Source organism: Salmo salar, chromosome ssa11 (assembly GCF_905237065.1).
Source record: "Salmo salar chromosome ssa11, Ssal_v3.1, whole genome shotgun sequence".
NCBI lineage: Eukaryota > Metazoa > Chordata > Actinopteri > Salmoniformes > Salmonidae > Salmo > Salmo salar.
This window is the reverse complement of record NC_059452.1, coordinates 7,852,501-7,880,483: the sequence shown is the minus strand read 5'-3', so window position 1 is coordinate 7,880,483 and position 27,983 is coordinate 7,852,501. Positions and strand designations below refer to the sequence as shown.

At 47.9% G+C, this 27,983-nt stretch overlaps 1 protein-coding gene across 18 annotated transcripts in view; it reads left to right on the top strand.

Annotated features, from left to right (window-relative positions):
• The window catches only part of nav2a (neuron navigator 2a), a 221,231-nt gene that overhangs the window by 170,158 nt on the left and 23,090 nt on the right, over positions 1–27,983 (top strand). For 10 of the 18 annotated variants that reach the window (XM_045688967.1, XM_045688962.1, XM_045688960.1 and 7 more), the window contains 11 exons: positions 57–461; positions 5,563–5,685; positions 18,449–18,590; positions 19,532–19,844; positions 20,181–20,916; positions 23,398–23,599; positions 23,915–24,213; positions 24,767–24,832; positions 26,387–26,431; positions 26,964–27,127; positions 27,274–27,456. In XM_045688967.1, coding sequence (XP_045544923.1) covers positions 57–461; positions 5,563–5,685; positions 18,449–18,590; positions 19,532–19,844; positions 20,181–20,916; positions 23,398–23,599; positions 23,915–24,213; positions 24,767–24,832; positions 26,387–26,431; positions 26,964–27,127; positions 27,274–27,456 — 2,678 coding nt within the window. The remainder of the gene's footprint in view (positions 1–56; positions 462–5,562; positions 5,686–18,448; positions 18,591–19,531; positions 19,845–20,180; positions 20,917–23,397; positions 23,600–23,914; positions 24,214–24,766; positions 24,833–26,386; positions 26,432–26,963; positions 27,128–27,273; positions 27,457–27,983) is intronic. The other 8 variants (XM_014126312.2, XM_045688961.1, XM_045688971.1 and 5 more) reach the window with 5 other exon arrangements.

Genomic DNA, 27,983 nt, shown 5'->3' with positions numbered 1-27,983 from the left:
ATGTCTAGTCTTACGCTCATAGTCTTTTTTTTCTGCTTCCCCCCTCCCTACCCCAGCACCTTGGAGACAACCTTTGACAGCAACGTCACCACGGAGATCAGCGGTGGCGGTGGCGGCGGGAGTGGGCGGAGCATCCTCAGCCTCACTTCCTCCCGGCCCTCCCTGTCGTCATGGCGACTGGGCCAGTCCAGCCCCCGTCTGCAGGCGGGGGACGCCCCCTCCACGGGGAATGGCTACGGGGGTCGTGCTTTGGGAGGAGGAGGAGGGCAGGGGGGGCGCTACTTGTACCCTGGCCCCCTGCGGAGACAGCTGGCGGGGCGGGGAGGTGCCCTCGGTATGGATCTGGGGGAGAGAGGGGAGGATATTGACCTGGAGGGCATCGCCATGGAGGTGACGGGCTACATGAGTGACGGGGATGTGCTGAGCAAGAACGCAGCGCGTCCTGATGACGTCACCAGTGGGTGAGTATTCTGAGAGAACTAGCATATGATGACAGGGTCAAAACATTTTGGCGCTGGTTTGGTTGGTTTTGCTCCCTTTCTCATAGGCTTCGGGAATGAATGCGTTATAAGTGGCTGTCATGTCACAAGAGGGCGCCAGTGTATTTGTAATCTCCCCTATGTGTGCAAATGTGAACATGGTACAGCCATAAGTAGTGTGGCGTAAAGGGGAAAATACAGTTGTTCTTTTTGTTGTGAGAGGACTTGTAAGACATTCTGTAATAGCTTTTTGAGATGGTATACATTTAGATAAGCATATGTCCTTTGGGGACCGGGCCCTGTATCCACAAAGCGTCTCAGATTAGGAGTGCTGATCTAGGATCAGGTTTCCCCTGTCCATATCATTTTATTAATTATGATCAGAAAGGCAATACTGATTCTAGATCAGCACTCCTACTCTGAGACTCTTCATGAATACTGGCCCAGGTCAGATGCTACCTCTATCTCCCAGAGGACAGTAACTCTGCTCAATGAGTTCAATCCAGTAGCGTTGTACCACATAACCTGTTTGTTTTCTAGTCAGTGCCCATGTTGAAGTCAGTGTCCATGTTGTAACAGGCCCCCTGCATACCCTGGCTGTCATACTCTGCAATTTAAACCAATGCTGTCATCATTATCATCATATTATTTTACACACTGGGAGCCAACTGCTGCTGAAGCCAGAATCGGGAGAGTGAACGGCCAAAAAGAGAGAGAGACTAAGACTCTCTCTCTTTTTGGCCTTTCACTCTCCTGATTCTGGCATCAGCAGCAGACTCAAACTAAAAATTCTAAACTGCCTCAAAGTGTCAAGAGGAAGGAAAATAGCCTTGTTTAGAGCACATAATTCAGGGCTTACAAAACTCTTTTTGACCCCACCATGTAAAAAAAGGGGGTTAATTGGGGCTAAGACAGTCTATTACAAATCAGTCTGACAGTACTTTTGACAGTATTTCAATGTGAAGGAAGTATGGTTTGAAGTGACTGAAATGCATCAGAAAGGAATTGGGAAGTTCAGAAGATCATCAGGCGATGCTTTTGTATGCTCTTCTGTGCAGAACAGAACATCATCATTGGTAATGTTATTTTTCCCCCCCCAGTCTGATTTAGTGTCTGGTCCTGTCCAGTCCACTCTGTTCTAATGAGTCCTGTGCGGCTTGTGGGCAATGTAGAGAGTCTTATCTTTCAGTAATGGGGTCATAATATTTTGTAGCTTAGCCTTTTACTGCGGTGGGCTAAATCAGGGTCACACAGTTTCTTGGTAGTCTTAAACAAATCTACTTTGAAACAAAAGTATCCACCTTACACACATGGTTATGGGCTTAAGGAAAGAAGACACCTGTACCATATCAGATGTAGAGTTGAAATGTATTCAATTTTGAGTTTGCATCACAATATTACACTTTATATACATATAACAAAACCGTTTGATATAGAAACACTGGATTTTCGGCGGGTAAAAAAAAAAAAAAAAAGGTTTATTAATTATGAAAAATATGAATAACATTCCACCTATGATGCCACTAGAGGGCGATTTGTTCATTTGACTGCAGGAAAGGGCTACACCATTCAAAAGACAGAGCCACATTGGTAGGACAAAAACAGAAACCGCTTTGTTTATTACAACCGCATCTAGCTACTGGAGTTTATCGACGTAACCCCGGATCTATGAACCAAAGCTCAAAGTTTCTCTTGCGACATAAACACTTTTGCAGAGCCACCTGCCCTGAAAGTGGTGGGGTTAAGTGCTCCCCCTGAAGCACTCAGATAACGCATTTCAAACAAAACACACACACACGCACACACTTGGGTAGGTGAGACGCGACCCAGTCGTTCAGTCTTTTTGTTCTGTATCTATGGACGCGGACTAGTCGTTCGTTCTAAATGTTCCATTGCCACACTGGCTGGCAACATTCCTATCCCTTGCTTGCTAGCTAGCCAACTACGGTTAATTTACAGTCACGTCAAGAAGTGCAGCCAGAATAACAGAAAAGTAGCCGCGTTTGCATTTGTTTAAGCTGTTTTCTAGTGACATTTATTTTGGATACATCCATGACAATGATCTAATGAGGTGCGATTTCACCCGGCATAGAAAATGTGCTCACTCGTCAGGACACTATTGTTCAGAGGAGCTAGCCAACAACACAGCTAACACAATAACTTCAAACTGAAACTGGAAAGACTGCAAACTAGCTGCACTTCGTTTCGTTTGACCTTTTCTTTTGACATTTCTTTGGATATATCCAGAAAAAGGATGCCTGCTGATTCATGACGTCCCGACACGTTCATTACTATGGGACAGCTGGAGATAGAATTTGAATATTGAAACAATGTTGCAAATGTCGGAGAGAGACAGCAAGGTGTATACACATCTCCACTGTTGAAAACATAATGTTAGTCTAAAAGAAATGTGAGATAATGTCTGGATGGTTTTTATAGTTGAGATCAAGGTTATAAATTGCCTGGCTGGGCTGATGAGACAGCGGATTATGCAGTCAGATGGAACAGAGTAAATAGGCATTGTAATGTCATAGATTTAGCCGGTGGTAACTTGTGGAATAGGCACCGGCTGGAATGCAGTTTTAACCAATCAGCGTTCGGGATTAGACCCACCTGTTCAATAAAAAGGAAACACAAAATCTCCGAGGATGAACTGTAGTCACAGGAGGGCGTGTATGAATGGTCCCAACCTCGGCCATCAATCGGTTGATGGTCGAAATTCGCCTTTATTCAAATGGCTGTCGTGGAAATGGAGTGACCAGATTACACCTGCAGCGTGTGTGTGTGTGTGTGTGTGTGTGTGTGTAGTGATATGGTGGAGCCTCCCTGTGTCTTAACCATTTAAAACAGACACAGATAGCTCAGTCTCCTCCCCAGGCCTTGAATGTTTAACAACCAATGCTAAGTTGGCATTAGCAGCTAACTGATTCAACCGTGTATTGTAGGTTTGACCATAGAGAATGAGTTGGCAGTGGGATTCCACGCCCACCTACAGGGTAGTCACTATCTGGGCAAGTGGCAAAGTCATAAATACCGCCTTTTTCTACAGTTTATCTTCTAAAAATGTGATTTTAAACCTTATCTTATGCCTGACCCTAACCTTGAATTAAGAACAAACATCAAAATGTTGTTTTCATAAATGTTTACGATATAGTCAATTGTGCCACCTGTCCACCTAGTGGAACTTACAGGCATCGTTCTTTATCTTTACCATGTAGATTGTGTCAAGTTGGCTGGATGTCCTTTGTGTGGTGGACCTTTCTTGATACACACAGGAAACTGTTGAGCGTGTTAAACCCAGCAGCGTTGCAGTTCTTTTTTCCCCCAATTTTTTTAACTCTTTTTGTGATATCCAATTGGTAGTTAGTCTTGTCTCATCGCTGCAACTCCCGTACCGACTCGGGAGAAGCGACGGTCGCGAGCCACGTGTCCTCCGAAACACGACCCAACCAAGCCGTACACCGTACACATGGCGCCCGTGTCAACGTGCATGCGCCCGGCCTGCCACAGGAGTCGCTAGAGCGCGATGGGATAAGGACATCCCTGACGGCCAAACCCTCCCCTAACCCGTGCGATTCTGGGCCAATTGTGAGCCGCACCATGGGTCTCCCGGTCGCGGCCGGCTGAACTCGAACCAGGATCTCTAGTGGCACAGCTAGCAGTGCAATGCAGAGCCTTAGACCACTGCGCCACTCTGGAGGCCCTAGAGTTGCAGTTCTTGACACAAACCGGTGCGCCTGGCACCTACTAGCATACCCCGTTCAAATGCACTTCCATTTTTTGTCTTGCCCATTCACCATCTGAATGGCACACATACACAATCCATGTCTCAAGGCTTAAAATCCTTCTTCTCCTCCCCTTCATCGACATTGATTTAACAATAAGGGATCATAGTTTTCACCAGGATTCACAGGGTCAATGTCATGGGAATATATACTTTTTTGATTACTCGGTGTGTGTTTGTGCACATGGAAGTAAGTGATTTATGTTTACTATAGGTTAATCAAATCAATTTTATTGGTCACATACACATATTTAGGTAGATGTGTTCCTAGCTCCGACAGTGCAGTAGTATCTAACAGTTCACAACAACACACACACATCTAAAAGTAAAAGAATGGAATTAAGAAATATAAATATTCGATTGAGCGATGTCGAAGTGGCATTGACTAAAATACAATAGAATAGAAGACAGTATTTTAGTCAATGCCACTCCGACATTGCTCAATCGAATATTTCTATAATTATTTCAGTTTTAGATTAGTGTGTATTGTTGTGAACTGTTAGATACGACTGCACTGTTGGAGATAGATAGGAACACAAGCAGGTTAATGAAGCACAAGCAGGTTAATGAAGCAATACAAATGTTATGTGACTAAAATGAAAGGCCATTTTAATTGAAAAAAATGTCCCATTGTTTTCGTAATTTTGATAATAACTACACAAAATTGTAATACAAAATGACAAAAAATTTTACTAAGACTTAATGATATTTTAGTCAAAATGACTAAGACTAGACTGAATCTTAAAAAGGGTGCAAACATTAACACTGAACCAGGAACAACATCTTGGAAATGTAGGAGAAGTACTGGTCTAGCTGCACGTGTGTGTGTGTGTGTGTGTGTGTGTGTGTGTGTGTCTGTGTTCTTCCGTGCATGTGCGGAGCTCCAGTGGTGTGGCGTTAATGACCGGTCCAGTCGACCAGCAGCAATTTAATCTGATTGATGAGACTGGTGCCTAGGATGGACAAACAAGATGGATGTTCTTTCCTCTCCTCGTTGGTTTTATTTAGAGCAGGAAGGAACAGCCATCTTGTTTGTCCGGCCCAGGCACCAGAAAGGCAAGGAGTTGTTGACTCTCTCTCTGGGGTGTTAGACCAAAGTGTTGGACCGTGCTCTATTTTCTTCTTCCTGGCTTGAAAGCTGACATGAAAAACGGTCTTCTTTCAGTCAAACAATTTCAGTTTTGGAATCCATCAAGAATGAACTGTATTCCAACAAAAGTGTTGTGTGATTTTAACGTGAGCGTTGACTTTGAAAACCTTGTGTTCTCTGATGTGACCCTTGACGTTTTCTGATCTCAGCTACATGACGGACGGCGGTCTGAGTCTGTACACGCGGCGACTCAACCGTCTACCCGACGGCATGGCGGCGGTACGAGAGACCCTCCGACGCAACACCTCCACGGGCCAGGGAGACGCTGACAGGTAGGACACACACACACACACAGACCATTTCTCTACATCATAGGGAGAGATCCTTACATTGGGTCAAATTACAAAATGGTTGGATTTGTGTCCTTGTGACCTGCGTGGATCAATGGAAAGGATAACAGGGCAGCAGTTTGACCTCTTTCTGGGAGAGAGAGAAAGAGAAGGAGGGAGTGGTTTAATGTGTCTAATTGACAGCGGGAAATGGATGGAGGCGTTATACTATTAAGATAGAGTGTGTTGGTATGGAAGAGAAGCGGACGGGTGTGTGGGACCGAAGTGAGAAAGAGTGAAGCTAAGTCAGACTGCAGTTATAACTCCTCTCAATCTGCAGGTGTGAGTGATTTCCTGTTTTTCCCACCTTTTGACCTCTATCTTCCCTCCTCCTCTCTCACACCCCCTAAGCCCTCACCTCTTCTCCCCTTCTCCCTCACCTCCTAACCCCTAAGGTGAGAGATGAAAGCTTCTAGTCTCTCTCCTCTCACCATGAGCCATCTTGACCTTTTGCCTGCCTCTTTCTTTACCACCCTGCTCACACTGTATCTTTCTCACCTCTGCCCTTCACCTTTCATAAAGGTCTTAAAGAAACCCCTAAAAGGTGTGTGTGTGTGTGTGTGTGAGAAAGCTTTTACGTATTGGCAGTTGTTGATGAGAGAAAAAGGGCGAGAGTGGAGAGAGAGAGAGTGGAGAGAGAGAGAGAGAGTCTGAAAAGGTATTAAATGATAAAGGTATTTTGGGAACGTTGTAGTATTTATTTTTTACTTTCATCTATCTGGGAGTTAATCTTGTTAATAGTGCATTACTGCTTGTGCCAGTCGTCTCTCTTTGTTGATATTCCCGACTGATCTTCAAAGAGCGTTCCACTCCTTTCTGAACTAGCGCAGAGGGTGGAGGGTTGGGGGAAGGCAAGGAGGGAGGGGGTAGAGGCGGGGGGGTGGGTGGGGGTACATTTGGAGCAGCCCTCTTGAAGGAATGTCTGATAAATGTGGTTAGTGGTTTTGGTTTGCATTAATTGGGGGAGTAGTAAAGTGGTGGGTAACTGCGTTAACATAATATTGCAGGGCTGAAATGGCTTCAGGGTAAAGTGTGCGTGTATGTGGCGGGGGGGGCTGAAATGAGATCAGTCTAATTTAATAGATGACTGGGGGGGGGGTAATGGAGCTGATTTGGGAAGGTGGGGAGCTGGATTTGAAAGCTGACCACCTTACTATGCCGTGGTGTGTGTGTGTGTCTGCATGTGGCATCCTGTTGTGTGTGTATACGTGTATGGGCAGAGTTGCGGTGTAAATTTCACGAGCCCTGACAGAGAGCCCTCATCAGCTCCTTAGCTGGCCGCTCCGTAACGGGCTGCGGCAGACCACTGGATCGGAGACCTATAAAACAGATCAGCTTTTAACGTCTTAATGATGCTGCTGTGGACACCAGCATCTTAGCCTGCCGTCAGGGCCCAGTCAGTGATAGGGTTGGGGGTTGGGGTGTCAGATATCACCATGGCGATGGGGTAAAAGCCTTGTGACCTCAGGCTAAGAGCTTCAACGTGTCATAGTTGGGGGGGGGTTGGAAAATTTGCCAAAAGACAGGAGATTCTAACTCAACAACTAGAGTATTTCATGCCGTGGACTCCAACCCTGGTTCCTGGAGAGCTACAGATGTGCAGGCTTTTGTTTCAGCCTAGCCATAACACACGGGATTCAACTCGTCAAGGTATTGATGAACGCTGCCGTTGTTGACGTGAATCAGGTGTTTCATTGCCGGGTTGGAACAAAAGCCGGTATATTCTGGAGCTCTCCAGGACACTGACTGATTCCTGATAAAGGAACGTGCAAATGACATTTCAAACTGGCACTATCATTACCAAAGAACCCCTTTTAGTTATGAGACAACACAGACCCATAGCGACAAAAGCCTGAGAGTGTCGCATTGAATTAATGTGTGTGTGTGTGTGTGTGTCTTTCAGCTCGCGTTTCATTTCACGGCCAGAGAAAGAGGAAGTAACTCATCTGTAACAATCTGTCCGCTGATTTGAATTCCCTTTGTCCGACCAGACAAAGAGACACTCTTTTCTGTGTGTGTGTGTGTGTGTGTGTGTGTGTGTGTGTGTGTTCTTGCAGATACAGTATGAAACAGATAGGAGAAAAACAGGAAAGGCCCAAACCACCCTTTTAACGTTACAATGATAAATACAGTATATCCCTCTGTCCTCTCCTTCATCTCTTATTTCTCTCCGTTCTTCACTCGTTGTGTGTGTGTGTGTGTGATGTTAGTGGATCTCTGGGGAGGTTTTACATCTTCCACTCCCCAGGGTGTGTGTGTGTGTGTGTGTGTGTGTGTACAGTAAGGGTTGTAGTTATTCAGCCTTGGTACAGCCCCTAGAGAGGGGGGGCCAGCACAGAAAAAAAAAATGTAGAAAGGAAAAAGTTGTGGATAAGGGTCTAAATGACTAAAATGTAAATATATTTCCAGCACCCTCTCAACACCACAGCATCCCCAATGCCCATTTCCGTACCTGTCTGGACTTGACTATTCCCCTCAGATAATTGAGGAGAAGGGAGGTGCTCGGGTAAAGGTTGCACCTGGCAGTAAAACGACTGGACAGGATCGCTTCCTCTCTCTCTCTCTCTACCCCTCTCTCTTCCTGCTCTCCTCATTCCCCCCCTTGCTCTGTCTCTCTCTCTCTGTTGTGTGGTGTGTGTTTCCCTCTCTCCAGCGTAGAGGATGCTGGGGTTTTGCTCCAGGCTCTAAACATGTACAGTCACAATCTTTTCTCCTTTCTCTCTCGTTCCCCAGGCATTTCATGAACCACCGATCATGTTTCTCTGATAACCAGGAGGCCTTTTTGTATGATAATACACTGCGCGTGCGTTTACATGTACATTTTAGTCATTTAGCAGACGCTCTTATCCAGAGCGACTTACAGTAGTGGATGCATACATTTCCTAAAAAAAAATTCTTCTTATTATTATTTTTTTTCCCCCGTACTGGTCCCCCGTGGGAATCGAACCCACAACCCTGGCGTTGCAAACACCATGCTCTACCAACTGAGCCACACGGGAGAGTGTGTGTGTGTGTGTGTGTGTGTGTGTGTGTGTGTGTGTGTGTGTGTGTGTGTGTGTGTGTGTGTGTGTGTGTGTGTGTGTGTGTGTGTGTGTGTGTGTGTGTGTGTGTGTGTGTGTGTGTGTGTGTGTGTGTGTGTGTGTGTGTGTTTAAACCCAGTGCCTGCCCTCAATAACATTTCTATGTGTCTCATGCTTAGACCGTTCACATAACGTCACCCTCTAGGATCAGATCCAATATCAAACCTCCAAAAGTTATTCCGCTGCGTTTCGAGAGTCTCATGATTCCAGCAGCATGTGGGCTCTGGTCCGGAATACCAGGAGTATTTTGGATAGTGAGGCAAGAGGAGAAGATGGGTTGTTACTGGCTTAATGCTATCATCGGTGTGTCTGTGTGTTTGGTGACGCTACTACTGACAGCTTTCTACGTTCTGTGTTCTTCTATGGTTGGAGTAGCGGATACGGCAATGTCTGCACTCATTGTTTTTGGAAGCACTCTTACTTTGGTTTGATTAGCTGAGAAATGGATAAAGGACCACTCCCACCCTTTGTCTGCTTCTAGGCTTCTCTCTGGCTCTCTTTTCCTCAGTCTCTCTCCGTCTCGCACGCACACACACACACACACACACACCTCTCGACTTATACATGGAATGCAAAATGCTATAAATCCCCTTTTGACGTCTTTTATGCAAGAACAGGACTTTCCTGTTTCCCCTATTGCATGTCTTTGTCATGGCATATAACGCTGCGCTGAAACGCTGCGTCTCAACATCATTCTACCCAGTGTGTGATATCTGGAGCTTCCCAAACACACACCCACGTACCCCAGCTGCAGAGGTGCCCCTGTACTCCTGAGCACACGCACCCTTGCCTTCTCCGGTGCCTGGGAGGGTATGGGATTAGACTGGGTGATAGGTCATAGTTCAGGTGTAACAGTACATTACCAGAAAGGGAGGGGATACAACTGGGAGGGTATGGGATTAGACTGGGTGATAGGTCATAGTTCAGGTGTAACAGTACATTACCAGAAAGGGTGGGGATACAACTGGGAGGGTATGGGATTAGACTGGGTGATAGGTCATAGTTCAGGTGTAACAGTACATTACCAGAAAGGGAGGGGATACAACTGGGACAAAGAGGTGTATAGCGAAGGAAACTTCAATGGGCAAAAAGAGAAGGGAAAGATCGACAAGAGGATTTAACAAATTGTAGTGGAGGAGGGGAATCTGAGACTCGAGTGTGTGTGTGTGTGTGTGTGTGTGAGAGAGAGAGACGGCGAGAGAGAGAGATGGATAGAGAGAGACTCCTAGGAGCGTTTACTGATGTAGTTGTAGCCGTGGATACCGGTGCTTCTATGAACCCCCTCTTCCCCCTGGGCTTCCCCTCTGTCACTAGCACACCTGCCTCGCCCCAGGACACACACACACACACACACACACACACATAGAGGGCGTGGTTCTTACACACAGTTATCTCCTTCTCTCTCTCTCACACACTCTGCTGTAATGGTCTAATGCCTTTGTCTCCGGCTGGCTGACTCCTATTGGATCAGTGCTTAGGGAAGTGGCGTTGAGCCTTGCTGTGCCACAGAGTGTGGCAGGGATGTCATCACTGGGACGTACTGACTGCCTGCCATCAGGACCCTGCATCGCAATGGCTGGCCTCTATTCTGGAGTGTGATCAGAAGAGCGTGGAGAAAACATGTAACGTGAAAGAAGGGAAGTCTGACACACACAGAGAGAGAGAGAGAGAGAGAGAGAGAGAGATGAGAAAACCTTCCATCCCCTGCCACTTTGGAGGATGTTTCCGTTGAAGGTTTATAGACGGACAGACTGCCGCGTGGATATTGGCTCTGAGGAACAGACAGTGGTTGGACAACCCTGAACTGGTTGGTTTGGGAATCTGCCGTGAAGGGGTTGCTGAGCCCCACCTGCCACCTTGGCCTGCGTACCCTCCTCTACCTCACAGAGGGGTTGAAAGACATTTTGCTGAGTGGGGGTAAAAATGTGCAGGTTTGTGGCGGTACCCAAGGTAACGAGATCAATGTGATTTATCCACACTTAGTATGGGAGGGTGGCTCACACCCACCCACACGCACACACACGTACATATACACGCGCGCACACCCGTGCAGACGCACACACAAACACCTGAGGACTGGAGAAATTAGATGAGGTAGTTTACAGTGTGTTTATGGTCTGGTGTGTGTGTGGGTATGATATTGTATATTCCACACTTGTCTGCCTCCCACTGGGTCCTTTCGACCAGCGTGTGTGCGCTTTGTGTATGTGTGTGTGGTTTGTGTGCGTGTGTGCGTGCAGTGGTCTGTATCCCATATCTGTATTGGGCGCGTTTCTTTTATGGGTCTGTCGGTTGCCTCAAAGCAAGCGCACCGTTTACTCAACAAACGCACGAGCGAAAGAGAGCGAAAGAGAGCGAGAGCGAGAGAGGGTTGTTTGTGTGCAGGAGACAAAGTCAAAGAACGTAACGGAAATGTCACGTCGTTTTGATGTGACGTTTGTTTCATACCTAAATATGTGTTTACTCGAGCGAGAAACGAGGCTAGAAAGAGAGAGACTATAGAGGGAGAGACGCATTCCGTGACCCCGTAGTCCAGGAGTCGTGTCATTTCTCTGTGCTGCGGGGACAGCTGTGTCATTTAACGACCACACAACTCCGGACCCGGAATGTCCACAAGGAGAAGGAATGCACCGAGTCCTGTCCACGATCCTCTCCGCCGCTCCTTCGCCCTCTCTCTTACCCCGTGCCTCCCCGTTCTCTACCTCCCTCACCCTGTATCTCTCCCTCATTTCTCCCTTACTCCCTCCCATATTCTCACACCCAATCCCTGGGGTCCTGTTCAAACTGCCCTCCCCCATTCCCTCCCCATCTCCCTCACTCCTCCCTGTGTATCGAGGGGCCAGAGGTGGTGTTTACAGAGGGACAGCCAAACAGTGGTTGTGTGTACAGTCAGCTCAGTCAGTACACACACACACACACACACTGGTGTGTGTTCCTACTGGCTGTCTACACTAAAGAATAGGTTTGGGGTCAGGGTTAGTTTGGAGGTTTTGTGTTGAGGCAGTAGTGGTGCAGCCAAGCTAGAGTTCTCATGATGGGGCACTTCTAAAAAAACATCTGGTTTGTTTGTGCCTGTCGCCGATGTCGGTTATGTGTGACGGACGGAAACGCCTTCTCAAGACTCTCTTTTCTCACCCTTGATTTTATTTCCATAAAACAAAACTGTCTGTCTTTTGAAATCAATGCGGTCTGACGGATTAAGGGTGGGCGTGTGCGTTTCTCCGAGTGTGTAAGCCTCACCTGTCTCTTTCCCCATGATGTCATCTGTGACCTCTCACCCTTCGGGGGTATATATTAGAGGGAGCTCATGTTTAGTGTGTAAACCCATGTCCAATCCACTCACACTGTCTCTACCAGTAGCCTACTAGTCATCTGATCCTACAACAGTCTGAGTAATAGTAGCTCCCCCTTGAACAGAGGAAATTCCTTATCGTCCAGAGGTTATTATCTACGTCTGAGCGCGCGTGTGTGCGTGTGCGTGCATGCGTAATTATCGTTTTATTTCTTCTTGTACTTTTTACCCCAATTTCGTGATATCCAATTGTCCCATCACTGCAACTCCCGTACGGACTCGGGAGAGGCGACGTGCATGCGCAAATGTACGTAAGAGTTGGAGTGAGCTTAGCCGGGTAACAATATGGGCAGAGCTAACAAAAAACAAAAACGTGCTTCCCCAGAGACGCATATAAGGAAACTAAACAAACAGAGAACGACATAAACAGAAGGTTTTTCCAGGACGCTGTCGGACACTCCCATGGGTCCGGCCCCAACGGCAGCTCTTTCTCATTGGCCCAGCGGTCCCAGTTGAATAACAGCAGGGTTTATGGCCCCTGACCTGTGTGTGAAAACAGAGGGCGGTCTTCAGGGACACGGGGGAAGAAACTCAGGCGGTAGCCCAGGAATGTGTTGATTTGGGTCAGTTCAGAGTCTGTTCTCTCACCTACTGTCTCTCTCTGTCTCTCTCTCTCTCACCTACTGTCTCTCTCTGTCTCTCTCTCTCTCTCACCTACTGTCTCTCTCTGTCTCTCTCTCTCTCACCTACTGTCTCTGCCATCCCGGGATTTACGGTATTACCGGCATAGCACACAAAGGGGCACTAAACATACAACAACAACAAAAAGCCACCTATTACCAAAATTCTAACAAAATTAGCACAAGTAATAACGAAATCACACATACAGTAAGCTGTTAGCTAAATGCTATAGAACAAAAATGAACATAAACTAATTGCAAAGACGGGCAAATCCAGCTCATAACGTTATACAAGCATAGTTAGTAGCTACCGAATGTCATTTTCGGTGAGTGTGGACATTTACAAGCGAAAGTGGACGAGAGAAATTGTGCAAATGAACAAAGTTGTGATGCAAACTTTTCTGAAGTAAGCCCAGCATGTGTACACGGAGCAGAGGGGAGAACAACGGAGGAGGAATAAAACGCTAGCAGGAAGCACAGGGAAAAAATGGCATCTTTACAGTTAACTCGGATAACAGAGCTCTTTGACTTCTAAAACACGGCAGAAAGCCGTTCCAAGGTATTTAGTAGTGAATTGCGTACAAGTGTAGCTTCACCTCATGTGCGCCGCACAGCAGAGACTTGCCGATAGAACGCTATGAGCTCACGCTTTCTCTTGTTGTGCCCTTAACAACGAACAGGTCACTGGCTCAACTATTCTGGGGAACTACGGTAAGCTTCATAATGTAAAACAATGTGACAGATGAAATGATGAACACAATCTGCTTTATCTCCTGGCGTATTACACAAGTTGATTCCAGGTATTAACTTAAAAAGAAGCTACAAATATTCACATTTATTGAAAGTAAATAACTTGTCTCGCTCCATATCTCTCTCTCCCCCCTACTGTCTCGCTCCATATCTCTCTCTCCCCCCTACTGTCTCGCTCCGTCTCGCTCTCTCTCCCACCTACTGTCTCGCTCCGTCTCTCTCTCTCTCCCCCCTACTGTCTCGCTCCGTCTCTCTCTCTCTCTCTCTCCCCCCTACTGTCTCGCTCCGTCTCTCTCTCTCTCTCCCCCCTACTGTATCGCTCCGTCTCTCTCTCTCTCCCCCTACTGTCTCGCTCAGTCTCTCTCTCTCCCCTACTGTCTCGCTCCGTCTCTCTCTCTCTCCCCCATACTGTCTCGCTCCGTCTGTCTCTCTCTCTCCCCCTACTGTCTCGCTCCGTCTCTCTCTCTCTCCCCCTACTGTCTCGCTCCGTCTCTCTCTCTCCCCCCTACTGTCTCGCTCCGTCTCGCTCTCTCTCCCCCCTACTGTCTCGCTCCGTCTCGCTCTCTCTCCCCCTACTGTCTCGCTCCGTCTGTCTCTCTCTCTCTCCCCCCTACTGTATCGCTCTGTCTGTCTCTCTCCCCCCTACTGTCTCGCTCCGTCTCTCTCTCTCTCCCCCCTACTGTCTCGCTCCGTCTCTCTCTCTCTCTCTCCCCCTACTGTCTCGCTCCGTCTCTCTCTCTCTCTCCCCCTACTGTCTCGCTCCGTCTCTCTCTCTCTCCCCCCTACTGTCTCGCTGCGTCTCTCTCTCTCCCCCCTACTGTCTCGCTCCGTCTCTCTCTCTCTCTCCCCATACTGTCTCGCTCCGTCTCTCTCTCTCTCCCCCTACTGTCTCGCTCCGTCTCTCTCTCTCTCCCCCTACTGTCTCGCTCCGTCTCTCTCTCTCTCTCTCCCCCTACTGTCTCGCTCCGTCTCTCTCTCTCTCTCCCCCCTACTGTCTCGCTCCGTCTCTCTCTCTCTCCCCCCTACTGTCTCGCTGCGTCTCTCTCTCTCCCCCCTACTGTCTCGCTCCGTCTCTCTCTCTCTCTCCCCATACTGTCTCGCTCCGTCTCTCTCTCTCTCTCCCCATACTGTCTCGCTCCGTCTCTCTCTCTCTCTCCCCATACTGTCTCGCTCCGTCTCTCTCTCTCTCCCCCCTACTGTCTCGCTCCGTCTCTCTCTCTCTCTCCCCATACTGTCTCGCTCCGTCTGTCTCTCTCTCCCTACCGTCTCTCCGTCTCGCTCTCCTCGGTCTCCTCCTCCTCCTTCTGTTACGTAGCGTTTCTTAACTTTCGAAGAGCATTTGCCGAGGGACTTGTTAGCGTTGCAGTCTCCCAGGACTCGCTCCCGTCTTTCATCATCACGACCATGTACTTTTATAAAGAGAATCGTCTGTCTGTACACCTAACCTAATCCTAAAGGCCAATGCTCAAATGAATCCATTTAACTCCATTTCTACAAACTACCACACAGCTGTGAAAGTCTCCGTCTCACAAAGAGAGATTCCCCCCGCTCAGAAATCAACGCCAAAGTCAATTGATTGTCGAATCACACACATCAATTGAACCCGTAACTTTCTGACGTTTCGGTATTAGCGTTTGGTGCTTGGAACTGCTCCTCTTTACTAAGCTCAATGGGGGTTGGCTGTGGTTAGTGTCATCGTCATTTCTGATTGGCTCTAAATGTCTGGGTGGTAGTTAATAGGTAGGTTGTGCTGCCAGCAGGAGGCTGTGGGTTCGGGCCATGTTGCTGGGCTGATCTCTAATTAGTAATGGGCTGGCAGTTAGTCAGGGTGGATCTGTCTGGGAACTCTGGGATCACACACACCGACACGTATGACATGGATGGGAAGTTGGGAATGTTGGATTTGGGAATATCTGATAGTAAGGAATAATGTTTTGTATGTATGATCATACTATGACCGTACTGTAGCTTCATACTGTTGGGTTTTTAGACGATGCCTTATTTTGGTTCCATAGGATTTGGGCGGCAGGTAGCCTAGTGGTCAGAGCGTTGGGCCAGTAACCGAAAGGTTGCTGGATCGAATCCCCGAGCTGACATGGTAAAATCTGTCGTTTTGCCCCTGAACAAGGCAGTTAACCCACTGTTCCCCGGTAGGCCGTCATTGTAATTAAGAATTTGTTCTTAACTGACTTGCCTAGTTAAATAAAGGTTACATTTAATTACAACAACAACAAAACATTTGGGAGAGTCTGTCATTGTGATGTTACATTTGGGAGAGTCTGTCATTGTGCTGTGATGTTACATTTGGGAGAGTCTGTCATTGTGCTGTGATGTTACATTTGGGAGAGTCTGTCATTGTGCTGTGATGTTACTGGTTTGGCTGCAGCAGTGAGCTGGTTAACTGTGCTTGGGGAAGGTCAGGTTACATGCACTAGGGGAGAACACTCTCTCTTTCACGGTTCCCTCACTCAGTCCAGAGAGAAAGAGAGACGGGGGAATATGCAAGAAGAGATAAGGCAACAGGAGAGAGAAAAGAGGGAGAGGGAGCGATGATCAGTGCAGAAGACACAGTCAAAAACACAGAAAGGGCCAGAGCGAGCAAAGGGATAAAGGCGGAGTGGGAGGGGGGAGGTAGACACAAAGAGAGAGTGAGACTGGCAGAGGGAGAGGCAGAAGGAGAGGGATAGAGTGAGAGAAGCAGAAAGAGAGAGAGAGAGAGAGACTGGCAGAGGGAGAGGCAGAAGGAGAGGGATAGAGTGAGAGAAGCAGAAAGAGAGAGAGGTTGGCTAGCTCAGTGTGTAACTCAGCGGTATGGACTCATGAAGCTCTCTGTCCAACTCGGCATTCTCCCCCACACTACAGGTTCCCACGGCATCCCAGGAACTCTGGCCAGGTAAGAGAGTGTCTGTGATGGCTCTTTTTCCTTTTCAAAATGGGCTAATCTACATCTTCAGAAGGATACTAGATATTAAATATGGACAAGAACCTTAGATTCTCAGTTGGTCTGTGATGTTTCTCTCTCTCTCTGTCTCTCCGTCTCTGTGTGCGGGGGGGGGCTATCCCCCATATGGCTGTGTGGACATGTTTAGACGGCTGTGGTCAGTCTAAATCTCTCACCAGTTAGCTCGGTCTGCAGTCCTGTCAAGAACAGATATACTGTGGCTTTTAAGGCAACTTCAAAGCATCCGAGCCTCGGAGTTTAAGCTACAGATTGCAGTGCTTGCGATAGATATCAGATCTGTGTGACGAGTGTGTGTTAATGTGAGATCCCCCAGTATGATGTAAAGGGCTGTGTGTGTGTTTGATGGGATAGATGAGGAGGACACACGGATGTATGTCAGTGTGTGCGTCTTTAGCGACAGTGTGTCTGTCGCGTTAGAGGTCATGGATCTGTCCCTGGATGACTCTAATCCAAACACCAGGGTACAATAGCAGCTGTGTGTGTGTGTGTGTGTGTGTGTGTGTGTGTGTGTGTGTGTGTGTGTGTGCTCAATAGTTGTCAAGCCTGCTTTTAACTCTTTTTTTTCCCCTCCCTGTGGTCCTTTCAGACTGATGTTTGTCCTGTCTCATCCATAGTCTCCCTAGAGATCACTCTAGTCTCCCGGGCGACCACCCCCCATCCCCTGCCCCGCTTCGCCCCCCCAGGGTCGGGGATAGACGAACATAGCCTGTATAATTGTTCAAAGTGGGGTTAAAGACTAGTGTGTGGACAGTGTGTGTGTCGTAGAACCTTCCTGGTTCTAGGTTAGTCTCCTCTGTGTTTGATGGACAGCTCCAGTCAGTGTGTGTGTCGTAGAACCCTCCTGGTTCTAGGTTAGTCTCCTCTGTGTTTGATGGACAGCTCCAGTCAGTGTGTGTGTCGTAGAACCTTCCTGGTTCTAGGTTAGTCTCCTCTGTGTTTGATGGACAGCTCCAGTCAGTGTGTGTGTCGTAGAACCTTCCTGGTTCTAGGTTAGTCTCCTCTGTGTTTGATGGACAGCTCCAGTCAGTGTGTGTGTCGTAGAACCTTCCTGGTTCTAGGTTAGTCTCCTCTGTGTTTGATGGACAGCTCCAGTCAGTGTGTGTGTGTGAGACTGAGATTTCCAGGCAGCTCGGGGCTTATGCTGCTGCCTGAGCGTGCCGTACATTCACCCTGCCTCTTAGGAGGGCTTTTCTCCCTGGTGCAGAGAGAGACTGTGTGTTATCACCCAGGATTACGCTCATACATAAATATCCCTCCTATCTCCGTGGGTTCGCCAGCTTGTGCGGTCACAGAGCTTTAGCTAGGCTAGCAGGGCGTCTACACTGTGAGGGGATTCATATTCAGAGCCAGAACGACTGATACATTGCCGTCGTCTGTCTAGAGCAGCGCTTTCCAACCCTGTTCCCGGAGAGCTACCCTCCTGTAGGTTTTTCGCTCCAACCCCAGTATCAAACCTGATTCAGCTTATCGACCAGATGGTTATCAGAAGCAGGTGTGCTAGATTAGGGTTGGAGGGAAAATGTACAGGGCTGTAGCTCTCCAGGAACTGGGTTGGAGAACCCTGGTCTAGCGTATGTGTTGCTCCATGGAGGTATGGTAATGAAATGTGAAATATTCACAGTATTTGGCCGATTCCTCGGCTGGAAATGAGATAAAGGCTCTGAAGTAGAAAATGTAACACTGATTTAATTGGAGAGTCCTCTTCGGTTGCGTCCGTTCAACCACACACTGAACCCTTGTTCAACTCGTTTTACAAATGAGGTGTCTTGTTAAAGGCACATTTTGTACCGTTTTTTCTTTTCTAGAACGAATCCCTTTTGGGTATGCCCGTGCCTCTCTTCTCCTTGTTGTTGTTGGCATGTCACCTCTCCTCTCTCCTCCCTTTACCCTGGTTAAAATGGTGTTGTTTAATTCAACCTATCTTTTTCTCCTTTCTCTCCAGTTGGGATGACAGCAGCTCAGTGAGCAGTGGCGTCAGTGACACCATCGACACAGATGACATCAACACCAGCTCGTCCATCAGCTCTTACGCCAACACACCGGCCGCACAGCGCAAGGCCCTCAGCGGACAGGTCGGTGTGGAGGTTAGATACAAACACACATATGCATGAACGTCACCCATGCACACACACACACACATACACACACACTCAACACACACAAATGCAGCTCCGGGCTCTAAACGGACACACGGATAAACTCTCAAGTACAGTCTCACACTCCCGCTTCTCCCCCCCCTCTTTCTCCTCTCCCCCCCCCCCTATTTCTCCTCTCCCCCGTCCCTTCTCTCCCCCTTAGCTCCGAGCGTGTTAAATGATGTTGACATTCCTCACAGTTTGGAAGGGAATATGAGCCTATAGTATTGCTCCGGGTGGCAGACCTGTGAACTGACTAGACTAAGGTTGATGTTTGAACTGGCCTCAAGTCATTAAATACCACTTTTAAGAAGCCACCTTTAGATAAACTGTCTGAGAAGTGATTCTACTCTCAGCTTGTTTTTGGGTGGCTTTGGGAAAGAGGTTGGGTGTCTGGATAACGCACACCCGCTATACAATAACACTCATTTAATGTACTGGTTATTTGATGTAGGATAACAAAGCCTGTACAAAGACCGTCATTCTCCCAGTAGTAGTTGACCTTTGGCACCACACTATATGAATATAGTCTCTTTCCGTAGAAACTGCCTCCATGTTGGATCCATACAGTGAGGGGAAAAAGTATTTGATCCCCTGCTGATTTTACAAAATCAGCAGGGGATCAAATACTTTTTTCCCTCACTGTATAGTGCAGCGGTTATTGTAGGCTGAGTAGTGCGTCACATAGGGTAGGCCCCAAAGAGCTTTCTGATTTTGTCCACAACCAGTATACTCTCATAGCACTATCATCACAGCCCTATAGGCACATGTGGAAGTTACTAACTTCAACCCGATTTATCCGTTTATTCCCATATATGCCAGATCACCATAAAATAGATCACAACTTCCCTCTTCTTCTCATCCTCTGTGTATGTCCCCCCCCCCCCCAGCCTGTAACGGATGCTGAGAAGCACTCAGCCTCCACCACCCTGAACCCCGCCTGGTCAGGTGACGAGGTCAAGAGGTCAGACGGGGTGTCGGACAGTGAGGTCAGCAGGATGGACCAGGGCTCCAAGTGGGCCCGCCGGAACCCCTTGGACGTGTCCGACGAGTCGGATAAGGTGGGCTCGGGGCGGAAGACTCCCTCAATGACACACGCAGGGTCCTGGAAGGGGGGCATGAGTGCTCAGGTGGGGGTGACCAGCCCCAGGACTAAAGCTACTGGAACGTCAGGGTCTGCTGTGATGAAGACCCACAGCACAGGTATGGGCGTTTTCTGTCCTGGCAGTGATTTGCTGTCTCTGTAATTGTCTCATTTGTGATTTGCGTGTGGGTTTCTGTGCGTGCTCGTGTTTCCTCGTCTTCGGCAATGCCTCGCCTTATGTCCGTCTGTGTGAATCTGTGTATATGTGTATGTACAGTATGCACTGTATCTGTATGTCTCCCTCTCTTCTATGTGAGTCTCTCTCTCTCTCTCTCTCTGTGTCATTTTCTCTCGTGTGGTCTGACTCTTGAGACATTAACCTTCTGTAACACCACTATGACAAACTCTCCTCTGACCTAAACCCCTGCTGTATGTCACATCCTGTGTACCTGTAGGTAAAACAGACGACGTCAAGGTGTCCGAGAAGGGCCGTCTCTCCCCTCGCTCCAACGGCCTCCGCCGCTCGCCCTCCGACGCCGGGCGCAGCAGTGACGACGAGGCCAAGAGAAACACACCCTCTTCCACCTCCGCCGCTGCCTCCGCCCGCACGTCACACACACACACCCTCACACACGCCCTCTCTGAACCCCACTCCCAGTCTCACACACTGACCTCCCGCACCCCCACCAGCACATTTGGCTTCAAGAAGCAGAGTTCCGGGATGGTTACTATGGTTACCGCCAGTGGCGCCACCATCACAAGCGGGTCAGCTACTCTTGGGAAAATACCCAAGTCAGGGACGAGATCCCTTGCCGTTGGGATAAAGGTCGGAGGTCAAGATGTGGGGTCCGGTCTAGGTCACCATGACGATGGGTACCTCCAGGTGAGCACCCGCTCCACACTGCAGTACCGGAGCCTTCCAAGACCCAGCCGGTCCGGCGCCTCCGCGCGTAACGGAAACCGGTCGTCGACCAGCAGCATCGAGGCGGCTGTGCTTTCCGTTACCACTCACAGTAAAAGCAGAGACATGGGGAACACTGGGAAAATGAATGGAAGTGGGACTGGGGTCTCGCTGGCCAATCAGACGGACCGAGAGAAGGGCGTGTCAGAGGGCGTGGACAACCCGAGGGGAGGGGCTTCCACCGTACCTCTCACAGGGAGACAGCAGGTTGCCTCACCCACACTGCGCAGGTGAACAGACTCACACATACAGAGATATATAATGTCACTCACACTTAAACGTGGTCATTAATGACACCCATTTACACTAGTGTCTGAAACCTATTCCTAGTGTGATGCAAGACACACACACACACACACACACACACATTCACATCCATACACAAAAGTCATGTCAGCCCACTGTGTGAAAACTAACCCTTCAGCATTTCTGTTCAGCTGCCAGGTCTGAGCCGACACTTTTTCATAGTGCCAAGTCTTTATATGTAACACGAGCGGAGTCTTACCTCATCACTGCTGGGCTGGCTCATTAATCTCTATGGGTAATAAGGCTTTGAAGACCCTGCTCGATATTATCACCCTGCCTACCGTCTTAACAGTCAACACGCTCTGGCTACGTCCCAAACGGGACCCCATAACAAATGTAGTGCACTAAATAAGGATTAGGGTGCCATTTGGGACGTAGCCACTGTCTTTTGGCTTAAAGTAATGGGGTATGCTAATGTCATGCTTCAAAAGTTACTCAGATATAATCCCCCAAGCCTTTACTCAATAGTGTGCCATAGCGGTGGTTACTAGAAATGACTTTAAAACAGAAATGCGTCTACAATACTCTACATGTTTCGTATCTCTCTCTCTCTCTCTCTCGGTGTGTGTGTCTGTCTACCTACATTTTTTACATTTACATTTGAGTCATTTAGCAGATGGTCTTATCCAAAGCGACTTAAAGTTAGTGCATTCATCTTAAGATAGCTAGGTTGGATAACCTAGCCATTCCATAATCATGGGCATTAATATGGAGTTGGTCCCCCTTTTGCTGCTATAACAGCCTCCACTCTTCTGAGAAGGCTTTCCACTAGATGTTAGAACATTACTGCGGGGACTTACTTCCATTCAGCCACAAGAGCATTAGTGAGGTCGGGCACTGATGTTGGACGATTAGGCCTGGCTCACAGTCGGCATTCCAATTCATCCCAAAGGTATTCGATGGGGTTGAGGTCAGGGCTCTGTGCAGGCCAGTCAAGTTCTTCCACACCGATCTCGACAAACCATTTCTGTATGGACCTCGCTTTGTGCACGGGGGCATTGTCATGCTGAAACAGAAAGAGCCTTCCCCAAACTGTTGCCTCAAAGTTGGAACCACAGAATCGCCTAAAATGTCAGAGTATGCTGTAGTGTTAAGATTTCCCTTCACTGGAACTAAGGTGCCTGGCCCGAACAATGAAAAACAGAGCATTATTCCTCCTCCACCAAACGTTACAGTTGGCACTATGCATTGGGGCAGGTAACGTTCTTCTGGTATACGCCGAACCCAGATTCATCCGTCAGACTGCCAGATGGTGAAGCGGGATTCATCACTCCAGAGAACGCATTTCCACTGCTCCAATGCATAGTGCCAACTGTAAAATTTGGTGGAGGAGGAACAATGGTCTGGGGCTGTTTTTACCATGGTTTGGGCTAGGCACCTTAGCATACAATGACATTCTAGACAATTTTGTGCTTCCAACTTATCGCAACAGTTTGGGGAAGGCCTTTTCCTATGTCAGCATGACAATGGCCCCACTGGCGGCGAGCTTTACACCACTCCAGCTGACGCTTGGCTTTGCACGTGATCTTAGGCTTGTGTGCTGTTGGTCAGCCATGGAAAACATATTTTATGAAGCTCCCAACCCACAGTTGTTGTGCTGATGTTGCTTCCAGAGGCAGTTTGGAACTCGGTAGTGGGTGTTGCAACCGAGGATAGGCGATTTTTACTTGCTTCAGCACTCGGCGGTGCCATTCTGTGAGCTTGTGTGGCCTAACACTTTGCGGGCTGTGCCGTTGCTCCAAAACGTTTCCACTTCACAATAACAGCACTTACAGCACTTAGTCTTCCCTGTGGCTCAGTTGGTAGAGCATGGTGTTTGCAACGCCAGCATGGTGTGTGCAACGCCAGGGTTGTGGGTTCGATTCCCACGGGGCAGTACCAAAAAAAAAAAAGAATGCATGCATGAAATGAAATGTATGAAATGTATGCATTCACTACTGTAAGTCGATCTGGATAAGAGCGTCTGCTAAATGACTAAAATGTAAAAATGTTACAGTTGACCGGGACAGCTCTAGCAGGGTAGAAATTTGAGGAACTGACTTGTTGGAAAGGTAGCATCCTATGACGGTGCCACGTTGAGCGTCACTGAGCTCTTCAGTAAGGCCATTGTACTGCCAATGTTTGTCTATGGAGATTGCATGGCTGTGTGCTCAATTTTATACACCAGTCAGCAACGAGTGTGGCTGAAATAGCCGAGTCCACAAATGTTCCTTAATAAGGTAGCTATCAGCCAAGTCAGAGCTAGTAAGAGGGAAGAATGAAGCGTGAGTGTTCGTTCATGAAAGGCTTTTTTTGGTGTGGAGGTGCTGTGTGATTATTTAAGATGCTCTTTGAAGAGATGGGGTAAATCTTTTTTACAAATTCTCCTTTTCAACTTTCTCCTTCTCTTCTCCATCTCTCTCCAGGTTGTTTGGTGGTAAGTCCAGTAAGCAGGTTCCGGTCACCACGGCAGAGAACATGAAGAACTCAACGGTGATCTCCAACCCTCACGCTACCCATGCTGCTCTGGACTCCCCTGGAGGTGTAGGGGGGGAGAGCGAGGGCAGCAGCCCCCTGTACGGAGGACGAAACCTGAGCACCGGCCATAACACGCTGGGTAGCGAACAGGTGAGATAGGCAGACTAGCCTAACCAAATGGCATGAGCTGGCAATACCTTTGTAGTCTCTTGATAAGCATCAGTGTCCATGAACAGAGTTTATACTTGCACAAACAAGAAAATAGCCAACTTTAGCTACCAGCGCTGACGATAGGTGATACAATAGTTGGCTATGATAGCAAGCAACCATGTAACTAGCAACAGCAGATCGTGACATGAATAACAGCAGACAATATGATTTGACCTTGGGGAGTGGAAGCGTAACCGTTAAATGTAACATATGAAAATCACTTGATAAATCCGCAATTCCTCCTGTGTCCCCCAGAGTGCGTCCAGCCCCGGCTCTGTCTACTCCTCCACGGGGCCCTCCAACAGCCTGACCTGGGGCACCACCATGAGCACTGGCTCCTCTGCCCAGAGCAGGGAGGGTACCCTGGGTGGGCACAGCGGGCACGGTGGAGGGGCGGGAAGCCTGGGATACCCCTCGGTGAGCAGCATGCACACCAGCAGCGAGTCCATCGACATGAGCGTGAGCAGCGCTGGGCATGGAGGAAGAGACAGCAGGGAGGACACCCTCTCAGCTCTGGGCAGGACCAGCAGCATCAAGACGGGCATGTCTGAGAGGTGAGGACAGAAGGGTGGAAGGAAGGAAGGAAGGAAGGAAGGAGGGAGGTAGGGATGGGAGGGAGGGTTTGAGTGGTAAGAGTGGGATGTTGGGGGAATCGGCTCTGATCTTGGTCATCCTATCTTTATATGGACAAAAAAAACAAGGAACCTGTCAGATGTTGCCATAGCATGCACAGTCATATTGTGTTTGTTCAGTGTGTCGTTGTGAAACCTTCCTGCGTACACAAATGTGTACGTGGCCGGAATGTATCAGCCATATTATCACCAGAGATACTGTCCAAGCATCTCCGTGGAAAGCATTGTTTAAGGTATGCCTTCATGCAATTTCATTTCATATCTATTCTGGTCTTACCTTCTCTGACACGTCTCATTATCTTTACTTACTAGACCAGTAGAGGAGATTCATTGGTGAGCAGGTGGGGGTGATTTTTCGCTTGTGGCAACGGTTGGACTCAATGCGGCTCTCTCCTTCAGAGGATTCTTCTCCCGCTCTCTTTTCTTTCTAAACTTCTTTCTCTCTTTGTCTGTTGTGCAACCCCCTTCCCATCAGCCCCCTGTCCTCCCCCTCCGCTAGCCCTAAATTCAACCGGAACACCTTACCTCGGAAACAGGAAAGGTAAAAGTGCTTGTGTGTGGGGCTTTGCTTAGTGGCGGTGGTGTGTGTGTGTGTGTGTGTGTGTGTGTGTGTGTGTGTGTGTGTACGTGTATGTGTGTGTGTACATGTGTGTGTGTGTACTGTGTTGTTGCAGGCTTTCGTTCCCCACTACAGCGCTGGCTCTCAGTCCCCCATCGCTGTTTATATGCTGCCATCTTGTGGCAAAACTTAGACTTGGAGCTTGATATTTAAAAACACCGATCACTGCTATGACATGATACTATACTAAGATGTGTCACAAAATATATTTTTCAGAAAAGCGATGGCATATACAGTATCAGTCAAAAGTTTGGACACGCCTACTCATTTCATAGTTTTTCTTTATTTTTACTCTTTTCTACAGTGTAGAATAATAGTGAAGACATCAAAACTATGAAGTAACACATATTGGAATCATGTTGTAACCCCAAAAAGTGTTAAACAAATCAAAATATATTTTACATGAGAAATTCTTCAAAGTAGCCACCTTTGCCTTGATGACAGCTTTGCACACTCTTGGCATTCTCTCGACCAGCTTCATGAAGTAGTCACCTGGAATGCATTTCAATTAACAGGGGTGTTAAAAGTTAATTTGTGGAATTTCTTTCCTTAATGCGTTTGAGCCAATCAGTTGTGTTGTGACAAGGTAGGGGGGTATACAGAAGATAGTCCTATTTGGTAAAAGACCAAGTCCATATTATGGCAATAACAACTCAAATAAGCAAAGAGAAACAACAGTCCATCATTACTTTAAGACATGAAGGTCAGTCAATCCGGAAAATATCAAGAATTTTCAAAGTTTCTTCAAGTTGCAGTCTCAAAAACCATAAAGTGCTATGATGAAACTGGCTCTCATGAGGACCGCCACAGGAATGAAAGACCTAGAGTTACCTCTGCTGCAGAGGATAAGTTCATTAGAGTTAACTGCACCTCAGGTTGCAGCCCAAATAAATGCTTCACAGAGTTCAAGTAACAGACACATCTCAACATCAACAGTTCAGAGGAGACTGTGTGAATCAGGCCTTCATGGTTGAATTGCTGCAAAGAAATGACAACTAAAGGACACCGATAAAGAAGAGACTTGCTTGGGCCAAGAAACACGAGCAATGGACATTAGACCAGTGGAAATGTTAGATTTTTGGTTGTAACCGCCGTGTCTTTGTGAGACGCAGAGTAGGTGAACGGATGATCTCCGCATGTGTGGTTAACCAGCATGGCTACCACAGCATTCTGAAGCGAAACGCCATCCCATACTTTGAAGAATCGAAAATCTAAAATATATTTTGATTTGTTTAACACTTTTTTGGGTTACTACATGATTCCATATGTGTTATTTCATAGTTTGATGTCTTCACTATTATTATATAATGTAGAAAATAGTCAAAATAAAGAAAAACCCTTAAATGAGTAGGTGTGTCCAAACTTTTGACTGGTACTGTATATATATTTTTGCAATAGTACACTATCCACATTCCTCCTTTCCTCTCCTCCTTTCTTCTCCTCTCCCTGAAGTGTTTTTCTCTGCCGATCCCACAGGGGTCCACACAGTGATAGAAACACACTGCCCAGGAAGGGACTCAGGTACCTACTGCATGACCACTTGAGCACTGTCTGCCACGCTTAGCACCCTTTCTCTCTCTCTCTCTCTCTCTCTCTCTCTCTCTCTCTCTCTCTCTCTCTCTCTCTCTCTCTCTCTCTCTCTCTCTCTCAGCTGCACCAACGCTGGTGTCGTTGTTATTCTTTTTTGTGTTGCGCTTCAGTGTAAACGTCACCTGTCGCTAATGTAAGTGCGGAGTTGTCATGGTTTCACGTCATACGCACTTTGATTTCGGGCACCGTTTCTGGATTTCTTTTGGACACCGTTTTTTGGATTTCTGTGGACTGTCCTCTTGATTTGTGTTGCTCTCGGTTGAAGAAAAGTACTTGTACATTATGCGACATTTACTCGGGACATAATAATCAGTTGCTCTTGGTAAGAAATAGAATCACTATATGATGATTCAAAGTTCTGCCTGGTAAAGATTAAATCAGGACGGGAAAACCGTAACGGTTTGCACCCTGCTCGCGTGACCTTTACCCGCCAACCTATAACCTCTTGTGTTTGGTACTGCAGGTATACCCCATCGCCCCAGCTGCGAGGTCATGAGGAGGCTGCGCGTGATTGGCTGCGCTCCCATTCGCAGGGCGGGCTGCAAGACTCGACCGGTAACTCTCCCTTCTCGCCTGGATCCAGCCTCACCTCGCCCTCCGGGACACGCTTCAACTTCACACAGCTCTGTACGACCTACAGTATCAACACCTTACAAGCCACTGTACTTGTGTGTGTGTGTGTGTGTGTGTGTGTGTGTGTGTGTGTGTGTGTGTGTGTGTGTGTGTGTGTGTGTGTGTGTGTAAACTGACCTGTATAGTTGTGTCCCTTGCAGCGGGTAGCCCCACCACAGCTGCTCAGATAAACCTGGCTAGCCTCCGGAACAACAGTCTGACCAATCAGGACATCACCTTTGACCCCTGTGGTGACACCCGCCTGAGGAACTCCTGCGTGTCATTGGACGAGAAGACTCGCACCATGAGCCGCTCTGGTTCCTTCAGAGAGGGCTTTGAGGAGGGTGAGTAAAGGGAGAAGAGGGAGGGAGGGAGGGAGGGAAGCGTCAAGATAGAGAGATGATTACTCATGATGAAATCTTCGACCTTTAGACGGACAGGGCTCTCCCTGTCCTTCCCAGGTGATGGTGTCAACTACGGTGAGTGTGGATGGTAGCTACAGGGTTGGGGAGCCCTGGTCTAAAGAAATGATGTGAAATGAGGTTTTACGGTTCTCTCTCTCCCACCCGGAAGCGTCTCATGTCTCGTGGGTTCCCCGCGTTCGACAGTTCTGGTTGCACTTCAGGAAGAACTTGAGGAAGAACCTGGAGAGAGAAGAGACAAGAAAACAGGAACACTCATGCATCAGTGTTTTTGGCTCCTGACTGAATAGCACTGCGTTGAATCATATAGCAATGAGAGCAGCAACACACTCACGTGTGTGTGTGTGTGTGTGTGTGTGTGTGTGTGTGTGTGTGTGTGTGTGTGTGTGTGTGTGTGTGTGTGTGTGTGTGTGTGTGTGTGTGTGTGTGTGTGTGTGTGTGTGTGTGTG